The 22,623-nt window shown below is 33.8% G+C and overlaps 3 protein-coding genes across 8 annotated transcripts; 1 reads left to right on the top strand and 2 right to left on the bottom strand.

Annotated features, from left to right (window-relative positions):
- The first annotated feature begins 5,427 nt into the window (after window positions 1–5,427).
- Window positions 5,428–13,111, top strand: LOC131144130 (protein WVD2-like 7). 6 transcript variants are annotated; one of them, XM_058092541.1, is made up of 9 exons: window positions 5,428–5,584; window positions 6,158–6,308; window positions 6,515–7,183; window positions 7,389–7,805; window positions 7,920–7,984; window positions 9,493–9,589; window positions 9,746–9,817; window positions 10,125–10,235; window positions 12,517–13,111. In XM_058092541.1, exons 2-9 carry the CDS (start codon window positions 6,267–6,269, stop codon window positions 12,562–12,564), a joined length of 1,521 nt encoding a protein of 506 aa, XP_057948524.1. In that variant the 5' UTR covers window positions 5,428–5,584; window positions 6,158–6,266; the 3' UTR covers window positions 12,565–13,111. The 6 variants fall into 6 exon arrangements, 5 of the variants coding, with proteins under 5 accessions (XP_057948524.1, XP_057948523.1, XP_057948522.1 ...); XM_058092540.1 differs by having other exon boundaries at window positions 5,442–5,616; XM_058092539.1 differs by having other exon boundaries at window positions 5,527–5,616; window positions 6,148–6,308.
- A 258-nt stretch (window positions 13,112–13,369) lies between these two features.
- LOC131144129 (formin-like protein 8) lies at window positions 13,370–17,255 on the bottom strand. The gene is made up of 2 exons (XM_058092538.1): window positions 14,922–17,255; window positions 13,370–14,818 (listed from the first exon to the last, which is right to left on the bottom strand). Exons 1-2 carry the CDS (start codon window positions 16,061–16,063, stop codon window positions 13,486–13,488), a joined length of 2,475 nt encoding a protein of 824 aa, XP_057948521.1. The 5' UTR covers window positions 16,064–17,255; the 3' UTR covers window positions 13,370–13,485.
- A 1,415-nt stretch (window positions 17,256–18,670) lies between these two features.
- On the bottom strand, window positions 18,671–20,541 carry LOC131144132 (two-component response regulator ARR5-like). The gene is made up of 5 exons (XM_058092544.1): window positions 19,937–20,541; window positions 19,754–19,830; window positions 19,568–19,645; window positions 19,360–19,430; window positions 18,671–19,132 (listed from the first exon to the last, which is right to left on the bottom strand). The coding sequence occupies exons 1-5, from the start codon at window positions 20,094–20,096 to the stop codon at window positions 18,838–18,840; spliced, it is 681 nt and encodes a 226-aa protein (XP_057948527.1). The 5' UTR covers window positions 20,097–20,541; the 3' UTR covers window positions 18,671–18,837.
- Between the last annotated feature and the right edge of the window lie 2,082 nt (window positions 20,542–22,623).

The following is a 22,623-nucleotide window of genomic DNA, read 5'->3' as shown; positions in this document are numbered from 1 at the left end:
AGTACAAATCTAAACTATGAAATCCATACTTCCAAACATTACAAAGAATATTTAAATGGAATTGTACTTTTCTAAAGTAAGACGACTTTTTCCCTTTTCATCTTCTTTTAATAATGCAAAGCCGCAATAACCTTGAAATTAACATCAAAATAGAATACAAAAAATTTAGAATTATGGGTAAAAAATGGTAGAGAATTGAATTAATTTTTTTTTATAAATAAATTAGGGCTAAAACTCCCAAATAAAAGGAAAAACTTACATCACCAAAAATTGGGATTTAATTAAAAAAAGTAGAACAAAAGGATTTGAGAGAGTGAGAGGGTCGATCTATTATAATTTACAATTTTCAAAAACATTCATAAGTAAATTTAACATTTGAAAAATACTTTTTAAATTTTAATTTCAAATCTTGAGGGTCCAAACTTAATGCCATATAGAATTGGGCGCTGACACTCACTCAAGTAGTTGTAAGGCATGTGCATAATTTTTAACCTTTGCTGACTAAAATTTCTTTTATTCACATTTAGGTTTACAATATGATTTTTTTTTTTATTACATAGGAACTCCAACCACCAACAAGCCCTTCGGACCTTCTAGTGCGGCACCAAACCTATGGATCAGCGTCCTCTCCTTAAGTTTTGCTGATCAAGTAAAGTCCAAAATGCGAACACGACTTGCATGCATCAGTTGGACGTTCGGTCAATCCGACCCCCAGGACACATCTCCATTATCATCCACGATCCCCGCTAGCTCACAGAGTAAATTCTCACCATCCACAGGTACCACTAGGTCCATGAGTGTATCTACCTAAAATTGAATTTTCGATACTCCTTCTTACGTGCTGATACATTTCCACCGCGTCATGCCCGTGGGGGCAACAATGTGACTTCTTATTCTAGCGTTTTAGTTGCTTTTATACAATAACCACAAATTTTATATTTGAAAACTTACACATCTTCATCTTCATCTACATTCATTTGACATTTGCACTTAATGTCTTGTATATATTTTTTTGGGCTGTCACTTAATCCTTGAAACTCCTGATTTTATGTTTTAAACCACATTTCAAAATTTCAACCTTTTGTAGTCAATAAATATTTTAATTAAAAATTTTGTTCATTTATCAAAAGGTAATAATAGCACTATTGCATGCTAGGATTGACCTTGTCGAAAAAAAAAGTAATGTTTAAGAAATAATCAATAAAAATGTTTTGTTCTTTGATTTAACTTATATCTTAGTTTTCATGATTTACTTATATTCATTTTTAAAAACAACAAAGAGTCCAAGTTTCCTCTCCATCACCTAAATGTTTCTCTCTCATCCTATTGTTTAACGACTTGGCCTTCGTTCTATCAAATATATTATTTGTAATATCATTTAGGAGTGAGCATTCAATCGGTTCAATTAAAAAATCTCATTAACTGAATTGATCAAAATTTCAAATTTAACCGAATTCAAAACCAATCGAACTGAATTTCGATGAATTTGGTTTTAACCGAATTATGTTTACCCCTATAATATTACCATTGCAAATATCATAGACACCCAATAGTTTCAAAGAAAGTCAAAAAAAAAGAAGGGAACCTTAGTTTTTGAACTGATGATAAATTAATTGGGAGACAAAATTATTTGGGATGGCAAAAATAGATATCCTGTAAAAAATACTTTGCAACAACCAAAATTATTGTAAGGCCCCTAAGCATGATGACAAAAAAGTCAGTGATCTAAAGTTTTATACTAATTTGATTTTTTTATTTATTTTACAAATTAGTAGAAGAACTTGTCATCTCTACAAATATTTAATATTATGCTATTTTTATAAAAATGGAAAATCAGAATATGAAAATGGGTTGGTGAAAAGGTAAAAAAAAAAAAAAAAAACAATAGCTTGTAAAAGAAGAAAAAAAAAAGATAAGAGAAATTATTGGCTACGCTAGGATGAGGCAAAACCAAATTCAAAAAAAGGATTTATCATGTCCATAATTTAATTCCTTCTACTTTCTACTTTATAAGTGTAACTTAATTTTATTTTTAATTTACTTAATTGTGAACATTAGATAAATATATATTTATAATGCTAATTTTTTTTTTTGTTTCCAAGTATGAGGCGGCTATTTTTTGTAAAAATCAGGTTTTATTTTTTATTTTAACTTTTTCTATGTAAAAACATTGATTTATTTTTTAATTTTTAAAGGATATTATTCAAAAGGTAAAAAATAAAGATTTGTTCAATTGTTGAAAATAATTTTAATTTTTTATTTTAAATGTTTAAATAATTACAATATATATATATATATATATACATATTGTTTTTAAATTCTTCAAAATTATATAAGAAAAAAAAATTTATAAAACCATAAAACATATTTTTTAAAAATTTTCTCATGCAAATTAGAAAATTTAAAAATTGACGTTTTTGTAATTGTTTGAAATTTTAAAAAATAAATATTTTTCATAGGTGAATAATGTTAAAAAAAAATTGTCTTGTTATTTTCTAACTTTTGATATAAATGTTGCAAAACTAAAAAAAAGTGACTTTTTTTTTTGTAAAATTTGGGAAATTAGAAATGTAAAGTAAAAGTTGTTTTCAACTGAATGGGCCAAGAATTTTTTCAACCCTTTGAGTAATTTCTATAATCTAAACACAAGCAAAATATTAAATGAATAGTATTTTTGAAATTCAAATACAAGTGAAAACAAAATAAATAGAATATATATATATATATATATATATTATATTTTATAATTAAAAGGAGAGTAAATGACCTATCTAGATTTACCTTGCATTTAGGTGTGGAGTTCAGATTGGAATTTATACGAATTTGGAGAAAGTGAAATACAAAATTGGATTGAACTTTTTTCAATTTCACACCAATTTAAATTTAAAACCTATAATTCACCTTCTTAAATACTATCTTAGAGAATTTGAAATACAAATAATTAATAAAACAATTATAACATAAAGTTATGGTCACAAAGACAAAAGAAAAATATTCAATATTTGTCTATATAAACATTTTACTAAAATATTATATATCTTTAAAATTTTTAAATTTTCATTATTATTATTATTATTATTATTATTATTTAATCATTGATAAATTATAATATCTTTTCTTTCCTTATTGTTCATTAAAATTTCGTTATATCGGGTAAGGAGTTTATTGAAGTGTTAAGATTGAGGTTTAGAATTAATTAAAGCAAATATTATTTTTAAAAGTTCGATAATTAAGAGCTTAGTTTTTACACTTAATACTAGTTATCTGTCAAGCCATATGGCAGAAATGGAAACCTATAAAATGAAAGAGGAATTTATTCAAATTAATGAGTTCGATTTGTAACTTAGCTCATAATACAAAATTAGTATTAGTTCACATATGAGTAAGTTGTTTTATTTTTTTTAATATAGGATGGTATCTGAAGTTTATTGAGCATTTGACTAATCCATCGAAATCATGATCCGATCCCTCTACTCTTCTCCACTTGAATGAAATGTCAAATACTTTACATATGAGTACAACTTTTTACACAAATTTTTTTTAAAAAAAAAATTTAAAGAAAACCAATGAATGAAAGGGCATATAACCTTAAAATGATACCATTAAGATCGAAAACCTTAAAATGATATCTACATCATACTTTATTTTTTATTTTTTAAAAAGGAAATAAACTATTTTTTAAAAGAAGGGACATGTGACAAGCTGGAATGCATTGTGTTTTCTTTTTGTAAAAAAGGGGAAAATAAAAAAAAATTATTAAAAGAGAAAATGACATGCATGACAAACCATGAGAACTCAGAATGCAGTGGCCTCACTTTTAATTACATTAAGTTTTTTAAAAATGAAAAATTCACTAAAATCAAATAGGGGTATGTTAGATTACCATTTTACCTAAAAGTTTAAACTTTTAAGTTTTGGGCCAATAATGTATATTAAGTTTTAACACTCTCTCGCATATGCAGTCCGACAATGCATGGAGAGACAAACACATGATAATAACACCCATAATAAGGAATGCAATATTTTTTCTAAAATTGCGAGCAATAAGAACCAAGGATCTCCTGATAACCAGTTTTGATACTATGTTAGTTATCACTTTGTTTAAAAGTTTAAGTTTTTAGGTTGTGGGTCAATAATGTATATCAAGCTTTAATATAGTATGTTATGCTCCATAATACATGTGAAAAGAATTTAAAATTTAAATATAATACGATGAAACATTTTGGAACTTAAAAGCGGGAATTAGAGAGCTATTGCTCCCCTTTAGAGACAAACAATGAAATGATGGAACGGACAGTAAGATCATCCGACAATATAATCCATTAAATAAAAAATTTGAAAGGAGAGAAAATATGAGATTTCTAATATGTACTACATCTTTAAATTTGTTAAGCACTATAATATTACTTAATTATTTTATTTATAATAGAAAATATTTTAAAATATGACAAAAGGATATACTTGTAAAATCATACCATACCAGTTTTTCTTCTCTCATTTTTAATTTTTCGTTATCATTTCTTTCTTACGTAATTCTAGCAGAAAGAAAAATTTTCTTGCTTTTTTTTTATCATTTTTTTATTTTACCTTACTTTCTCTTGTAACTTTTTAAGATTTAAAAGCATAATTTGGTCAATGAATTTTTAAAAATATTTTATATTAGTTTTTTTAATTCTTTATTACTGTACAAAATATTGTTTTTCAACACTCGTAACTCTTGTTTGCGAGCACGAAAAAGTGCTTACAACACTTATCACTTAAAATAAGTCACTATAATAAATATTTATTACAATAAGTGATTTTTCAGAATCACTTTTTTAATATTTATTTAAGTGAATTTTGGAAAATGATCAAGGATAGTTTTTGATCATTTATAAGTGATATTGTTCATAGATGGGACTAATTTTGTAAGTATAAGAAAATTTAATTTATTTATTTAAATTAACATTAAATTATTTAAAATTTAAAATTTAATGAATAATATTATTTTTATCCTAATTTAATATGATAACAATATGTTAAATTTAAATTAATACAAGATTATTATTTTTTTAACATTAAATATTTAAATTTTAATTATAAATAATTAAAATAATTATTAATGAAATTATTAATTAAAAAATTACTATTTATAATTAAAAATATATTTTAAAATTATCTTATAATACCCAATAATAAAAAGAATAGTTCAAAACTTACTTATTTTAAATACAATCAAACACCAAGATTCAGCACTTTTTTAGTCATCACTTATTATCAACATATATTATATTTATGATTTTTATTAGAAAGTGTTTTTACAGGAGTGGTTTTAATCTCAGTCGTGGGCAAAACGAAACGAAGTCGTGTCATCAAACTCATCGAACGACGCCGTTATTGCCTCCTAAGCATTTCAGTACGGCGAATTCGATAGGTAAGCTTACACGCGTCCACAGTAGAGCGGAGCATTGCTTCACCGGACCCATCACGTGTCACCCGCTGTGCCGCCTTCTCTCTCTCTCTCCCCACCCCCACGGATTCTTCCCCTCCACTTCACCCACAATCTGCTAACCACTGATGACTGTCCATTTTTTATGTTCTTGAGGCCTCTCTCTCTCTCTGTGCTGAATTCTTTTGGTATGAACAATAGAAACTTGTTTAGTACTATTGGGTGGGGATGTGCTTGTTTTTTCAAATCTATCTGCTTACTAAGCTCTGTTGAATCTCTGCAATTAATATCTAATTTCCCATTTAAGTAATCTGTTGCTGACTGCTAATGCCATGATGTGTGGATCTGTTCACTTTTTCACTCTCAAATACACCGACTGTTCAACTTTTCTCTTTTATAGAAAACTCTCTCTCACTAAAAAAGCAGTAATCGTAGTGAAAAAGATAAACCGTCATTTTGAACTATATGTTTCTTCGGTGTTTCTCTTTCTACTTCGCATAATTGCTTTGCATCGATGATTGGGGTTATTATTTGGGTGTTCCACAAGTACCAGAAACGGACAAGGATCTCGTCACTGTAAAAAAAGTGTAGAGATAATGGATATGTTGAAGATTGTAGAACACAACACATGCATATGCCCTTTGTTTTTCTTCCTTGGTTCCATTTTTTAGTTTTCTTTTTGTCTCCATTGTGATCTGCTTATTCTTTGTCTCTGGGAGATTGATCCAGTGCTGGGAGCCATGAATCATCGCCCATGTTAGTTGCAGGTCATGGTCTCCGCAACTTATGTCCTGGTGCGGTAGCTGGGCGGTAATTTCATTCCTGAAATCGGAAATCTATGGGTGAATCAATAGTAGACCCTCCGGAAATCGGAAATAAGGTACACCCAGCTGTCCTCTAATCGGTAAAAAGTGACCCATGTGTTTAATTTGCTTCAAATTACTGTTTTCCAAATTTGTTTTGTTTGTTTTAGATCGATGATTGATCCCCAATTCATGATTGCGGGATTCCCATGTTTTTTGTGCTTTTCTGTTTCTTGCTGGAAATTTTGCTTGGATTTTGGATTCTGTTGTGGTGTATGAACAGATGGGTGTGTCGGCTGCCCCTGTTGGTGCTCTCGAAGCATCGGTTTCCTTCGGTAGATTCGTGAATGATTCATTGTCTTGGGAGAGATGGTCGTCTTTCTCGCCAAACAAGTATCTGGAAGAAGTGGAGAAGTGCTCAACCCCTGGATCAGTGGCTCAGAAGAAGGCCTATTTTGAAGCTCACTACAAGAAAATTGCTGCTCGAAAGGCTGAGCTACTGAATCAGGAAAAGCAAATGAAAGCCGGAAGCTCAAGGCCAGAGGAGTCGAATTCTGGAGATCTAAGTATAAGCACTGGTGGGACTGATGCAGAGTGTGATATGGCTGAAAATCAGAAGTCACCTGAGGTGGTTGAGCAAGACACTAATGGGATCTGTGCTGTGAGTAGTTGCCATATCGAAGATGAGTATGACGAGCCAAGTGAGGATGCTGCGGTCACCAAAGAATTTCAAAGTCCATCAGTTGAGAGTACTAAAGAAGAATTTGACAGCAGACCAGATAGTCTTACAGTAAAGAAATCAGATGAAGCTGATTCCCTGAAAGAATATAATTATCCTGTGGGGCCTCCAGCAGAAACAGAGCTTCAATGGAAATTGGGCAATGGAATAGGAAACACCTCAGAAGTTAAAGCAGAAAGTGTGAGATTGGATCCACCAAAAGAATCTCAGAAGGTGAAAAGATCTTCTACTTATTAGTGTTCTGTTTATGTTTTGTTATTTATTTTTATTTTTTTGGGGAGAGGGGGGGGGGGGGGGAAGGGGGGACCAGATGATCATTGGTATACTTTTGATTTCATTCCTAATTTTAGATGTTGATCATGGGATAATTTTCCTTTCGTGAACTTTTTTTTTTTTTTTTTGAAATTTGGATGCTCAGGTAACTCTAATCAACAAGGTGGGACATGCTGTGAAAACAAAGAAGAAATCTGCATCACCAGTACCCAAATCACCTCAAATGACGACCCCTAGAGTGTCAAAGCCTGCATCAAGCTCCATTGTGAAGCGTGCGTCACGATCATCAACAAGGAAGGATAATAGTTCATCTTTACCAAGGAGCAACAATCCTTCTGTGCATCAAAGCAAGAAAGCAGGTCCTTCATCTCTGCACATGTCCCTTAATTTGGGTGGTTCTACAAATGCTACTGATTCAGCTTTTCATACAACAACCAGAAAATCGTTTATTATGGACAAAATGGGGGATAAGGATATTGTTAAACGAGCATTCAAGACATTTCAAAGTAATTATAACCAACTGAAAACTTCTGGAGAAGAGCGATCTTCAGACCCAAAGCAGGTTAATTAATTCGTAATGCCTACTGTAACAATAAATGGTTGTGAATTAGTTGTTGAATTTCGATCTTCCATATTGTGGAATTTAGATTTTAGATTTCGGTTTTCTTTCTGGCAGGTGTCAGCAAAAGGAACAAGGCCAAGGGTTTCCACTTCTATGGCTCCACGAAAAGAGAATGGCAGGTAATGTTTTCAAATTGAAATATGTTTATCAATTGGACTTTGATATATGTTTTCCACAATATGTGCCTATGTTTTTGTATATATTTACCATGTAAGTAATTCTTGTGTGTTTCGTGTGCATGTTATTTGTTTATTATGGTACACTAGTCTATGGTTGTGGCTGCAGTCAAACTATTTGTTGCTAATTTGATTTAATCAAGTTAAATTTAGGTTTTCATATGGAATTGTCTATGGAATGAGGCAAGCACTGGAATGTCAATGCTTTTGAAGGGTGAACAGGGAGCAAGATGGAATCCTGTTTCCTCAGAGTAGGATGCCTTAAGTTTGAAGTATTTGAATGGAATAGCCCTCTTCTTTTTTCTTTACTGTTCAAAATAGAGTTGCTCTTAAGTCCTTCATGCTGTTGTATGAATTAAACTGTTTGTAACTTTGAGCATCACTAACAATTAAATTAGAATCACCATATTTTTAAGATGGAAAAAATGTAAATGTTGGTTTAGACAGGAATTAATATTTAGAGGGTTGGTCTGTGGTTGGTGTGAAACCCAGCAAGTCAGGAGTTTTGGGGTCAATTTCACTCCTTTTTCACCATTTTTCTTTTTTAAAAATAAGGAGGGCGGGACCTCCATTTATTTATTGATATGCCCTTACTTTTGACGGAGGAATACCGTGATTACAAGACAAGCATTGAGAGATTACAAATAAAAAAATTAAAGGTCTTCCAAAAACAATACCAATAACCAACCAAAATAGGACTACAAATTCAAATAAAATTAAATAAGAAACAAATCTAAACAAGGCTTTCAAAAACAAAAATAATAAAAAAAATAAAATCAAAAAATCAAAACCTACCAAACAAAAATCGAGAGGTGGAACTAATGACGAAAGGAAGTGAGACCCAACCTATCCATCCAAAGAATACTTTTTAGAGAACGTGGTAAAAGATGTTGTCCTTTTTCACCATTTTGATAAATCTATAGCTATGTTTTCTGTTATATCTTTGGTGCTTATGTCTTATCAATTATCATAATTAAAGCACCCATTCTTTTTAGCATTTCCCTTGTCCTTGTAGTGTATTCAAGTTGAAGGTGACATCCATTCGTACTGGTAATCGATTGTGCATAACAAAGCCATGTCAACCCATTTTTCTCATCTTGTTCTGAATTAGTGCTACTTCATTTCAATTGCAGTCATGTTATGGACCTCTCTTTTTTTTTTTTTATGTGTTGCTACTGCTGGAAAATTCATACTAAGAAGTTTAGGCAAAGTTTACACTAATGCATTAAAGTTATAGAAAATGCTTTTCGAATTTAGCAGCCCCATTTTTATCAAATGGGTTAAATTTTTAAAGAAATGTTCTTTAATTCATCTCTGTGGCGTTCGTGCGAATGTCAACAGCAGTACTGTATTCTATTTTGCATTGATGAAAATGTGGATTTGAGTTCATTTAAAATTTTTGTATAGTATTCTAACAGAAGCTCAATCATTTATTGATTGTTTTAGGACAGGTCACTCAAAGCAGATTCTGTGGATCAAAGACATGCTAAAGGTTCTGCATCTTCTTTTAGCTTGAGAAGCGACGAAAGGGCAGAAAAACGCAAAGTGGTATCTAGTGACCTCTCCCTCTTTCACACCCCCCGTCCCCAAAAGATGCGGGGAACATGCACAGAAATGTTTTATGAGATGTGAGAATTATCTTTCATTAGCCACGTATCTTACTATATTTAGCCTTACCTTTTCTTTTTTTTTGTTGTGTTGCAGTTTCTCAAAAAGTTAGAGGAAAAATCCAATGCTCAAGAGGCAGAGAGAATGCGTCTCCAGTCAAGATCAAAGGTACTCTTTGTGCAGTTTCCTGTGGTTTTATTAGTCAGGGTAAACTGTCCTATGATCTCCATTCTTGGGAGTAGTTATTTATGGCTGCACATATTTATTTATTTATTTTTAAACTAGTAAGTAAATCTATCTCCATATATTCATAAATGGAGCAATATAAATTCCAAATCCTGCTATTGTCAAGTTTTTCTGCCATAGATATCCATAAACTATTGGTTTGTCTAAGAGCATATATTTAGATCTTAAAGAAATATATCACATTTATTTGTTCTGTGTGGCATGTCTAAACTGTGTATGCTTGGTGCAGGAGGAAAAAGAGGCAGAGATCAAAAAGCTAAGACAGGGCCTAAATTTCAAAGCGACACCAATGCCAGATTTTTACAGGGGACAAAAAGTATCCAAAAGCACTTTAGATAAGGTATATCTTATATTACAATTAAAATAATCTAAGAGATTAAGCATCAAAACAAGGAAAGTTCATGGTAAATCATTTTAGATGTGATTTATCAGTGAGTGATTGTCACAAAGATACTATATCTTTTTGCCAATGATTGTAGCATGTGTGATTGGCCAAACAAACCTATATTTTCTTGGGGAATATTTTTTCTAGAATTCCTTTAGGTTGGCATAATTCGGGCCAAAATTTTCACTTTCAATGGGATCAACTACAACTAGTTTTTCATTCGTCTAGGGGTGAGCATTTGGAAAAATTTTGGTTAAAAAATTTCGTAAACCAAACCAAATCAAAATTCGATACTTACCGAACTCAAAATCGATCAAACTGAATTTTGGTTAAATCGGTTAACTTATTTTAACCGATTTAATATTTTTATATATATAAAATATAAATTTATATATATATATTATATATAATATATAAATTTTTAGTATATATAATATGTAAAATATTTTTATACATAATATATATTATTATTTATTATTAGTTTATATTATTCGGTTAACCGAACTCCAAAATCAAACTGAAAATCGAAAATTGAAATTCAATGAAAATGAAAACCTAACTAAAACAAATAAATTTTTAACTTAACTAAATGGACCATATTTATTCGATTAATTTGTTTCTAACCAAATTATGCTCACCCCTACATTCGTAACTACTGTGGAGAAAACCAGTTGATTTGTAGGTAAAATTGAGTCAATTATTTATGAGTAGACATCACATTGTGTGGGTCAGGGTGAACTGTTCCCCACTATGATATTTAATAATGCATGTGTTCTTGTAAAGTAAGATTCATATATGCATTTTGTAATCTTGCATACTAGAATGTCTAGTAGGGTATATAGCCTTGGAGGGATGCCAGGATATTTGAAGTTCTAGTTCACATCATAGTTTTCTTTTTTGAACTGCAAACAATTTTATTAAATGGTGTACCCAATAGCTCCCCTTCCCATCCCTTCCACTTAAAAAGAAAAAAGCAGCGCGATTTACTCTCCCCTTTTTCTACACTTCCATGGAAGAAGGTTTCCATCCCATTTTTATGGGATGGAAAGAGACTCTACCATACTCGTCCAATTCTTTTCTTATTTTTACCTTAACGCTTGCAGTTTATAATCCTCGAGTCTAAGGCACGTTTAGATTTGGATTTTGTTTGGGGAAAGGAAAGGAAAAGAAAAATAAGGAGGAAATTCATTTTCTTTTATATTTTCCTTTTCTATTAAATACTATAAAAAATAAAAGTTTATTTTAATATGACTAAATATTTTTAAAAAATTAAAAATAATGATGTGTAAAATCAAAATTTTGTTCATAGATTTGTGATATTTTTTATTTTCTTTCTCACTTTTCTTGATAATCAAACGTGAAAATGTGGACTTCTTTGATATTTTACATTCCTTTATGTACTATTTTATGAGTTCCAAACAAAGCTTAAGGTCCATTTGGATTAAGGATTTTATTTGAGAAAAAGGAAAGGAAAATAGAGTCATTTTCCTTTGTATTTTCCTACTCTTCAATGAAAACAAGAAGAAAGAAGCCAGCTACCCACACCAACAGCTCATTAGAAATACCTTTGAGGCTTCTTTTTTTTTGAAAAGAGTCGAAAGTCATCCACATAGCGGCCCGTTCCAAGTTTATTAAAATACCTTGAGGCATTGTTGTCAAAATTGTATGATTCTTGATTGAAATCTTACATTCAATTTGATTCACCAGCCTACGGATTTTGAATATAGTATGTGAGTAGAAGTAAGCTTGAATTGATAGTCTCATTCCTATAAATTGCAAATCACAATTTTTTAACCATTCAAGCCTGGGTCCCAATGCAATAGATCCAATTTGTTCCGTTTCAAACTGGACTATTTTAAAGTCCAAAATTCACCTTTTTTTTTTTTGACATTTATACAGAAGACCTTAAAGCCTGGGAAAGGCCCCTAAAACTAAAATTTTTTGGGAACAAGAATGAAAATTTTAAAAAGCATGAATGGTGTCATATTTGTTCGCATTGATTTCTGAGGAATTCTGAGAAACATAACTGTTAAAAGTACTTGGGAAGAAAAAAATAAAAAAGGGGGGAGGAGAACTAAAGTTACAAAAGTATGCTTAAACATGAGTTGTTCTCCCTGGATAATGATTTATAGCTTCATTGCCATAAACTTGTTATGGTCAATTTGTGATTTTTTCCTTGATTTTGATGTCTCATTTTAATTGATAGAAAATGTATTCACCAAGTTTAACTATGTAGGGGGTTCCGAGAAGGAGATCCGTAGTCGACTCAAGTGCCAAAGGTTAGAGAATCATGTGTCATTGCGAAGGCTGAAAAGTCATGGACCATCATCATAACGAGCAATTGGAGGTAGCATAAAAAATAAAAAAAAATCATGCCTATTTTGGAAGCAAAATGTATTGGACAGTGAAGATGCACATAAAGAAGGGAGTTTCTTTACAGTAAGGACCCCATCCAGGAAAGTTATCATAGCTTAGCCAACAAAAAGCAGTTGTTCATATCACAGATCTTTTCCTCTTGAGCCTTTTTAGTAGTGGGTAGCAGCTAAAAAGGAGGTTGGGGCTTCATACTATCTTTACGTTGACCAATTGTTGGTTTATTCCCGAGCTCTCCTCTCGACTACCATAAGATTATTTTAGAACAGAAGGAAAATTTATTGTATAAGATGCATTTTCATTGCATAATGAACTGAGGGAACTGTGTGAAGAGTAAGGACCCCTGTCAGTGGTTGCACAATCTGTAGTCTGATTATGTAAAAGGCTCCTATGCTTGGTTCAATCCATGTTGTCTGGATTGGTAGGCAATTGGTATTTGATTTGATAGCTTATCTGTTGATTGTGTGTATTGCAAGGAAAAATATGTTTTGGCAGGGAGGGTGGAAAGGTGGTGGGATGATGTTTTGGTATTGGATAAAAAGCTTTCTGTTTTTCTAACTTTTTTGTCCTTCCTACAAAATAATTTTGCTTGAATGTTTCTTTTATTTCTATAATGAGTCTCGCAGGTCTGTTTTTTGGAACAGTGGCTGGGTTCTTAGCATTCAGGTGGAACTGCGTGAATTGTATCCATTTAGTTTTTCCTAAATGAATAGAGCATGATATTCTCAAGGATGGATTTAGTTACCTAAAGTCACTAAAATGTTGAATAAAAAAAAAAAAACAGTACATCGTTTGAAGTGGTCTATGTACATCGTTTCACAGCAATACCCATTTAGAAATCATCATCTGTATCGCTAGAATCACTCCTAGACTTGTCTGACATGAAATGCGGTGGCAAGTTTGGGAACTTAACTGTAATGTTCGATGCTGGTGACTTGGGGGAAGACAACCCTGCACTTCCGGTTGCTGTTGCTGTTTTTCTTTTCTGCAGGTTTTTAGCAATATCAACACAAACTTGATCAACCATACCTAGAAAATCATTTACTATGCCAAATAGTTGAAGTGGGTGAGCGCTTTTGTCCTTTGAAGCCCCTGCTTGGTAATACTCTGTAGTTCTCTGCACAAGATCCATGACCCTTGTTTGCTCTTCCTTCACACTCTTCAATTCTTCCACAGCTGCTTTGAGAAAACCCTCCATCTGTGTTATAAATCCTCTTCCTTTACCAGTGCCACATTGTGCCAGGAGTTTCCAAATTTCCATAGCTCGGACATTGAGGGCTGAGCAAGTGCTAATGAAGGCTTCATGGTCTATTGTGGCTGCTCTTTTTACATTAGAGAACTCAGCACTGATACCGCCCACCACTGGTAGCCCCAGCATTATGTACTCTCTCTCCTCTTTTGATTTCCATTGTGTACTCTCAGAAGACAACATGCTGTTGCTACTGCTCTGGCTGCTGCTATGGCTCAAGCTGCAAATCCTATTCAAAATGCAGCGTTTCCCCTCGGACCGGACTACCTCTTCCACAACAAAGTGAAGCAAAGTAGTCTTTCGATCTGTGCTTTTAACGTCCGAGAGCTTCCGAAGTGCATTGAGATTGAAGGCTTGGGCATTGCCTCTGGCAGTCCCAACATTCATGCGGTTCCCAGCCTTGAGGATGGCTTCCAGGAGTTTCAAGAAGAGCCCACGAGTTCGAAGCTCCTTACACCCCAGCTCAAGAGTTTGCATAGATTCCCTGAGGTGGAGGATCTCAGAGTCATAATTCAATCTGAAAAGCATAGCATTCAGACGGGTAAAAGCTGACGGAATGGCTTTCAGGAGGTGGAATAGGAAGGATTCAGCATCAGCGAGTCTAGTAGGGTCTCCTTCGAAGGCAAGGATTTGGGATTCTTCTTCTTTAGTTGGGGCAATCTTCATGAGCTTCTCCAGAGTATCAACAGTTAGGCCTTGACCATCGGTCACTGATTCAAGTATCTCTGTGCGTGATGCAGCAATTGATCGTATCACTATCGCAGTGTTTTGAGATCTCCGGGGTTCGAGGATGAAAATCTGAGCTGGTGGACCTGAAGTGCGACCATTTGTGTTGATTGAATCGCTTTTCCTCTGGGGAGGTTTCCGGTCGGTTGCTACAAATCCAAAGAGGGCTTCCATGAGATCACCATCAAACCTGTGGTGTCAATGGAGGAACACGTTTGGTTATCAGTAATTCCTAGCAACAGTGATTGTTTCAGTTAGTGCTGCAGACATCAAAATTTATGAGCTTCTCTTACCTAAAAGAGCCACCATCAATTTTGTCCCAAACCATGGAATGATCAGTATTTGTGTGCACTTTGTCCCAGTGCAATGGCTTCAGTTTCACCTGGCCATTCGCATTTCCTGTCATGCTTTCCCTGGAGGTAGTCTGTCCTGGTTTATCATCACTTGGCATCCCCTTCGGTTCTGCTGCTGGTGGTGGCCGCAGTGGTGGCGGCGGCGGTGGCAGTGGTTTTGATGGAAGAGCCAAACTGCCAGTCTTAGGCGGTGGAGGAGGCGGTGGTGCCTGATTTTTCTTTGCTGAGACTGATGCAAGACCCTGCTTCTTTGGAATTGCCAATAAAGGTGGTGGGGGAGGTGGCGGCTGGGGAGGAGGCAGTGGTGGTGGTGGAGGTGTCAAGGTTTTAACTGATGATTCTGGTTTTTCTGCACGAGTTGATGGGTGAATTGATGATCCTGTTTTTTGCAAAGCTTTCAAAGCAATTCCAGAGGAGGAAATAACTTGGTTATGGGCTCTCCCTGGCCAAACTTGATTGCTGGAAGTTGAAGATTCATCCCAAAGCAGGGGAATCTCTTGAACTGGCTCGGTTTTCCTGCAACCATCACTTCTCTGGATCATCTCTTCATCTTCCTCCTTTTCAACTTTTGGATGTTGCAACTCTCTTCTAAAACTGTTCTTCAGTTTTCCCCCTTCAAGCTTTCTCCAGTAAATCACATCCAACCCGTTCTCATCCACAATCAACCCCTTGAGATCTCCGTTGAGTCGGCCAGGCGCAACATCCTCACCTCCATCAGGGCCAGTACCGCCGGCTCTCTCGCTCCGGCGTCGTGCAACGGTGTACCTCCGCACCACAAAGAAGAAGAACCCAGCAATGACCAAGGAGCTCGCTGCAGCTCCAGCCACTGCCTTCGCGACAGCACCATTGGATGATTCCTTTGGCGGTGCTGCGGCCACCAATGGCGACGGCGGCGGCCCTTTTGAAATTGGAGCCAAGGGGGTGGGCGGAGGAGGCGAATTTGCAATCGGGGGAGCTGCTGGAGGGCGAGACGGATAGAAAGTTTCAATATTTTGAGGCGAACCCGGTTGGGTAGAAGAGAGAGGAACAGAGCAAACGAAGAACACAAGAAGGGCGCAGGCGGGAATCAATGGCCGAATCATAGCATTAGCTGGCAGCCACAAACGTTGCAGAGCTTTGAAGAGAGAGAGAGAGAGAGAGGATTGAAATTGGAAACGGAATGTAGTTTGGGCATTTCATTTGCGAGGGCCAATGTTTGGTGTTGGGATTTTGGTTGCTGACAGTTTCAAACAAAGAGCAGTTCTTTCTTCTGTGGTGCTGGTACGATGAATCGGTGATTCTTCCTTCCCGGGCTTTTCTGTTTTTTTCTTTTTTTAATAAATGAAATGACCAATACACCCCAGCACTGGGGCTTGGCCTTTGCGTCACACCAGGGGTATTTTGGTACACGAATTTGATACTTCAATTTTTTTTAAAAAAAAATTCGATTCCCCGTAATATAATACTCCGATCATGGTTTCTGAGGGGTGTTGAATAGGTAGTGCCTTGCTGCATGACATTAATCATGTATAAATATAATAAGCAGAAGTCAGAAGGAAGACCTTATCAAATTTCATCATAATGGAATGTTTCAATATGAAATCAAATGTGAAGTAGCTCAGGGTGTCATTGTCCCAAAATTAAGAGGAAAGCGATATGGTGAACCCCTAAAACTTATCCATGAAATATGTCTACTCTTAAAAATTCATGAGTCATGATAAATTAATTATATACGATAATATGTTATTATAATAAAATAAATAACAAAATGATTTTCAATAAATTCGCAACATAATAATTATTTTCATAAATTTTTTTTTTTATTAATTCGAGACTAGTAATAGACCTTGTCCATGCGAGGCGGTCCCAAATCTTGGATGGCCCTACAGAGAGCAATTCCTAGGAGCAAAAGCTAGGGTTGGGTACAATATGGTATGGTGTACACAAAAGAGAATAGAGGGAGAGGCTCAGCATCTAATCTCATCTGTATCTTACCTAATGCAATAACTTCATCAAATACCTAATGCAGTGGTTGGGACTACCTCAATAAAATTGCAAACACACTTTCAAGAAAACTAATGAAAATTTCACCATTATTTCTTACTCATCTTATTTAGAAAAATAAAAAAATAAAGACGTGAAAAGTCGAAGTTTACTGCTTAACCGAACCCAATCGCAAGAAAGCCCATCCATCCCACCACAACTTCGTTACAAAATGTCTAACCTACCCGTCCATAATATTTTATAAATAAAAGTACCGAAAATATAATCTTCACATGAAAAAAAAAATAAAAATACTAGACCCGTACATATCTTTTGTGATGTTATTATATAAAGTTTGTAGTGTTATAGTTCATAGCAATAATTTTACTTTGTTCAGGGTATTTCAGAATTGCAAAAATTCTAATTTTACAAGAATAAAGAGACAATTATTTTTATTTTTATATAAAAAAATTTTCCTTTCGGCTCGGCCGTGACTGATGGATCATAAAGGTTAAAGGGACAATTGGTCTCTTTGTAATTATATTTCATTTTGGGTCATTGGGTTGGTGGGGACGGATTCAAATGATGCACATTCTCACTGTGGGTGAATCCTACATTTGCAGCCCTTGAAAGGGGGGCAACAGTTTACGCACTGTTCCTGTGAAAAATGCAACAATTGGGTCCCCTGTTCCTGAGGGATTCGTTGATTTTAAATTAATTGACTATACTTAAAAGTAGAGTGAAAGAAAAAAATAATAATTTTCTACCACGTACTATAATATATATTTGTTTTGGCCCATAAATACTTTCTCAGAAAATTTTCAAAAAAGAAATATTCTATCACGTATGAAAATTTTAAATCTTAAATCAACATTGTATGGATTTTAAACTTTACCAATTTAGTAACTTGAGGATAATGTAATAATATTTTTATAATAATTACATTAGGAGATGCTGAAATTGACCCAAAAACTTTAGTAATAGCATTTGAGAACATAAATTTTGAACCTTAATTTTAAATTTGTACAAATTTAGGTGAAAGTCAGGATAAAATTTTATACAATGCATTTGATCAAATTCAAACAAATTTAACTGCAAACTCAAAATGCATGGTAGGCAGAGTATTTTGGAATGGGAATTCATCTATGGCTTGTTTCATTAAATGTGAACGGTTGGCAGTGCCAGTGGAGCTCTCACTGAAGGTAGGTTGCAAGTTAAGAAATTATAGAAAGAAGCTTTGCGCAAATCATGATAAAGAGATCTCACTACGTGTGGGCATTAAGATCCACAAACTCACCTCTACTAGCATTCAACATTAAAAACTCTGTGTGCGCGCGTGTTCTGGGGCAGGGCAGGTTGCTCCTCTGTGGAGCAATGGCATGTGAATGGGCGCATCAGACAGCAGAGCATATGGTGAGAGTGAGAAACCCGCAAGGGACAATTAGACAAACTCTGCAATTCAAGGGATCCTTTTTTGAGGGGAAGCATATCAAACATGTCCCAATTCGTATCCAAATATTAAATCCTCTGTTACCAGGCAAGATGATTACGATGGACCACCCCACCTCCCCTATCCCCCCAACCCCAACTCAATCTCTTTCCCCACAGAGTAGTCCCACCCCATCCCCACCCCTGTCCCGTTCCAGTTTCTCTTCTGGCATTGCAACGAAGATTAGAAGTGAAACCAAAAGGAACCCATTAAAATTCACATCAAAGGGTCACCCAAATGGGTACTTTAAAAAAATTTATAGATCTTCTTAATGAATTATAATTAGAAATAAATAAAAAAGACTAACGGAGATGGGCAACAAAAACAGTCTCAAGAGCAACAGGTTAATTGCGTAGACTGCATGCCTTTAAATCCAAAAACAGAGACACAGACGAGCAATGTGAATCATTGTTGGGTCATTTTAGGCCGTCTAGTAAGAGAATCAAGGGATGAAGTGGGTGAGGATGGGGCTGATGGTGACAGAGATTGGGATGGTCTTGGAGATGGTGTTGGTGATGAGGATATTGAGATGGACGGCTGTGATGATGAGAGATCGGAGGGCTCTCGAGACTTCCTCTTGTTGATGACTCCATCTTCAGTCCCCACTCTATCTTCTTTCATCATGTAATCCTTCAATCGCTCAACGTCCGACAGCTTCACTGGTTTAACTATGAAATCCTCTGCACCTTCCTCCAAACACCTGGTATTCCAAATTCCCAATTCAAATTCATCAATTCTCAGCCCTGGTTACGTAAATCAATGTTTCAATTGGTCTTCGACCTTAAAATCATTAATCCATTTGAAGGTTCTGTCTGAATAGTTCTATTTTTAATCGAACGAATGAGGTCATTTTAGCAGAGCAGAGAACATTGAGAATGATTTGAGCTACAATTTAAAATTTTCAGAGACAGAGACAGAGAGAGGTACCTGTCGATCCGTGCCAGAACATTTTCCGATGACATTATCACAACTGGAATCTCCCTGAAGGTAGATGAGCCCTGCTAGATGTACAAGAAAAATTAGATTTTTAAAAATACATACATACATACATATATATATAAATATATGTATATATTCTGGGTACTTTTCTTCTATTTGTTGAAAAGCATTATTGAATGAGAAAAAGGAAAAAGACCTTGATCTTCTTGAGCAAATCGTATCCTGTCATTTCAGGCATACAGTAATCGGTGATGATGAGATCAACCTTCAAGCCCTACAAACACGCCACTATGAGAATTAAGTAATGATTTCGGAAAAGAAACAAAAAAGGAAAATTCTTTCCGATTGCAAGTTGGAAATTAAGCATTTCTTCGACTCTTACATCAAAACCAACAGAGCTCTCTTCCTCATCCAACCCAAGGAATTGCAGAGCTCTCCGCCCACTGTCCACCGCCGTCACTGCAACGTCCCAATCAAAATCCTCACTCAAACATTCCAAATAAAACCCAAACCCAATCTTCACATGGGAAAAATCAGACCCAGAAAAACAAACAATCGAACAAACCTTTAAAGGCAGAGATTTTGAGCAATCGCTCGATGACCTTTCGATCGACGAGGCTGTCATCAACAGCTAGAACATGAGCTTCAGAATCCGCCGGAGAGAGATCAAAACCCTCCATCTTCTCCGACCCCTTCCGCCACGAAAACACGCCGCTCTTTGCCATACTCAGATTGAATCAAACTCAATAAAGGAAACAAAATCTTACTTCTCCAAAAAAAAAAAATTAAAGAAAAGAAGAAGAAGAAAGGGAACAAAAGTCTCCGGGCAGATCCTCTAATTTTAAATTTTTCTCGAAGTGGCAGAAACATAGACCTCCCCTGCTTCCGAGTGGCCTCGAGCTTTTATAATCCGCAATGTCTATCTGTCTCCGTTTCAGCCCCTGTTCCCGATCAGCCCTCAGTTTTCTCTTTTATTCTAATTTTACAATTTTCGAACCATGAAGAAATGCCCGATTGAGAAATCCTTAATCCTCTGCGGTGAGATTCTGAAATCTTCTGGCGTGCTATTTCAGTATAATATCGTATCGCATCGCATCGTATCGTATCGTATCAATCCCAGCTGTCCGTCTTACTGAACTCTCTCCGTTCGATGCCATTGCGTAGCTTCTCGCAAGAATTTGTGAAATATCGCGAGATGTAGTTGGGAATTGGGACGAGAGAAGAAGGGTTGACCGAGAGTCAAACGCGACCGCGCCGTCATATCAAATCCGTAGACTTGGAAATGACCGACACGGCTCCCGAGCCGGCGGCATCAAAATGAGGGAAGCTACCGCCTTTTGCCGGTCAAATCTTCCCCCGCGCTATTTTTATTTCTTTCCTTTTATTTTTCCATTTTAAAATCCAGCATTGATGAGTGACGTCCATTTTTCAGTGTCTTAATTTTAAGCAATTTTGAATTATAATAATTCAGTTTGTTTAATTTAAATCTTTTTTATACTAATCTAAGAACTTAATTTGAGTGAGTATTTATTTCAAATATTAAATTTGGGTAATTATATTTAATCTTAATTTACTTTTTCTTACAAAAATAAAAAAGCTTTGTTTAAAATTACTCACAGAGATTATACATTATAGAAAGTATTTAATAATTTAATAAATTAAAAATAGTCAAATAGCAAATCGGCCAAATCTTAATAAAAATTTATTTTCAAATTGTTGAGGTTAATTTATAAAAATTATGAATTATCATGTTTTTTCTTGTAAAAAAATGAATAAATCTTTAATTTTGTGTTATAAATATTTTAGCCCAAAAATTTGTTTGGATTCAATAATGTCATATTTTTGACTAAATAAAGTATACGTAATATTTTTTTTCAAAATGTCTTTTATATGTATGGTAAAAATAAAAATAGCATATCTAAAATTACTACACAACTACTTAATATATATATATATATATATATATATAATTTTTGACTTTAGTCTCTTAATGATGATTTAAATATTAGGTTTTTCAATTAGTTATATAATCTCAAAAAAATAAATTCGCTCGTACTTTGAACTTTCAAGTCAAATAGAATTTATCGTCTTACGTAAACTTGATCCTCCATGTCAATGCTTACTCATTCGTTTCATAAAAATATAAGTCATCAACATCAAACCACATGGCAATCTATCCTAAAAGGTAGGATACAATTAGAATATGGAATTATTTAACTTTCTTTATTGTTTGCTCAAGTAATTTCTTCAAGTTTGGTATCTATTGGGAAAATTTTATATTAATTTATCATATTTCTCCATCAACATGCAATAATTTGTAGTATGCTAGAGCCAGTAAATATAAGAAAAGTGCAAATTGAATTTTATTAAATTTTGAAATAAAAATAAAAGTAATAAATAATAAATAATTTTATAAATTATTTTTATACATTTTTATCCCAAATAGCTAAAATACGTCAATCCTTCATTAAGTTTATGTTTTCTAAATTATTTTATGCTATTATATCTTTAAATGCGTATAATAACTCAATATTTGATATATGGAAAGTTTTGAAAGATTTGGATAAGTTTACGAGGCAATGCTCATCCATAGTTTAAAATTTATTCAAAGGGAAATTATGTGGATTCAAATAATTTAAAATATATTTAATTAATAGATACATATTAATTGTACGCGTACAATTAAGAAATTTTATATTTGACTTCAATATTTTAATATAATTTTTGAATCTCAAATAATAGAGTGAAATTATAAGTCAACCCTTTAAAAAACTATTTTAGTTCCTATAATTTTTAATTGATGTAATTAAAGACATGTACTCACTAAATTTGTTTAATTACATTTGTCATCCAAATTAGGTTCAATAGCATTAATGAAACTTGTTTAGATGTACACAAAATATTGACCTAATATTACCTTTTAATGTTTTGCTATTAATAATTGTTTGATACGTAAAATTGGAATGGAATTGAACTAATCTTTATAATTTATATGCTCGTCATATAACTTTTCATTATATTCCGATTCGAACGGGCTCAATTCTAATGTACCAAATATTAGTTAAGTGCTAGAAGTCTACACTTAAAAGAGGGGGAAAAAAAAAGAATAAAAATAATAATCTCCAATTATGAAGTGACAAATTTAATTGTATAAATTTAATAAATACAAATCCTTAGTTTTATTAACTAAAAGTATAGAGATTAAAATAATTTTTTCTTAATAATACGAGGGCTATCTTATTATTTCAATCT

This window comes from Malania oleifera, chromosome 12, assembly GCF_029873635.1.
Source record: "Malania oleifera isolate guangnan ecotype guangnan chromosome 12, ASM2987363v1, whole genome shotgun sequence".
Lineage (NCBI taxonomy): Eukaryota > Viridiplantae > Streptophyta > Magnoliopsida > Santalales > Ximeniaceae > Malania > Malania oleifera.
The sequence above is the reverse complement of the archived record's forward strand: the minus strand, read 5'-3'. Positions and strand labels throughout refer to the sequence as shown.

What these genes read in the sequence shown, in the direction of transcription:
- LOC131144132 (XM_058092544.1), bottom strand. Translation starts at nt 20,096, where the DNA reads ATGGCAAAGAGCGGCGTGTTTTCGTGGCGGAAGGGGTCGGAGAAGATG. An exon ending in AGAGCTCTGTTGGTTTTGAT is followed by an intron (nt 19,646 to 19,753) that starts GTAAGAGTCGAA and finishes GCGTGTTTGTAG; the next exon opens with GGCTTGAAGGTTGATCTCAT. An exon ending in GTTCTGGCACGGATCGACAG is followed by an intron (nt 19,133 to 19,359) that starts GTACCTCTCTCT and finishes TTGGAATACCAG; the next exon opens with GTGTTTGGAGGAAGGTGCAG.
- LOC131144130 (XM_058092541.1), top strand. Translation starts at nt 6,267, where the DNA reads ATGGGTGAATCAATAGTAGACCCTCCGGAAATCGGAAATAAG. An exon ending in GGGCAGAAAAACGCAAAGTG is followed by an intron (nt 9,590 to 9,745) that starts GTATCTAGTGAC and finishes GTTGTGTTGCAG; the next exon opens with TTTCTCAAAAAGTTAGAGGA. An exon ending in CCAAAAGCACTTTAGATAAG is followed by an intron (nt 10,236 to 12,516) that starts GTATATCTTATA and finishes TTAACTATGTAG; the next exon opens with GGGGTTCCGAGAAGGAGATC.
- LOC131144129 (XM_058092538.1), bottom strand. Translation starts at nt 16,063, where the DNA reads ATGATTCGGCCATTGATTCCCGCCTGCGCCCTTCTTGTGTTCTTCGTT. An exon ending in ATTGATGGTGGCTCTTTTAG is followed by an intron (nt 14,819 to 14,921) that starts GTAAGAGAAGCT and finishes TTGACACCACAG; the next exon opens with GTTTGATGGTGATCTCATGG.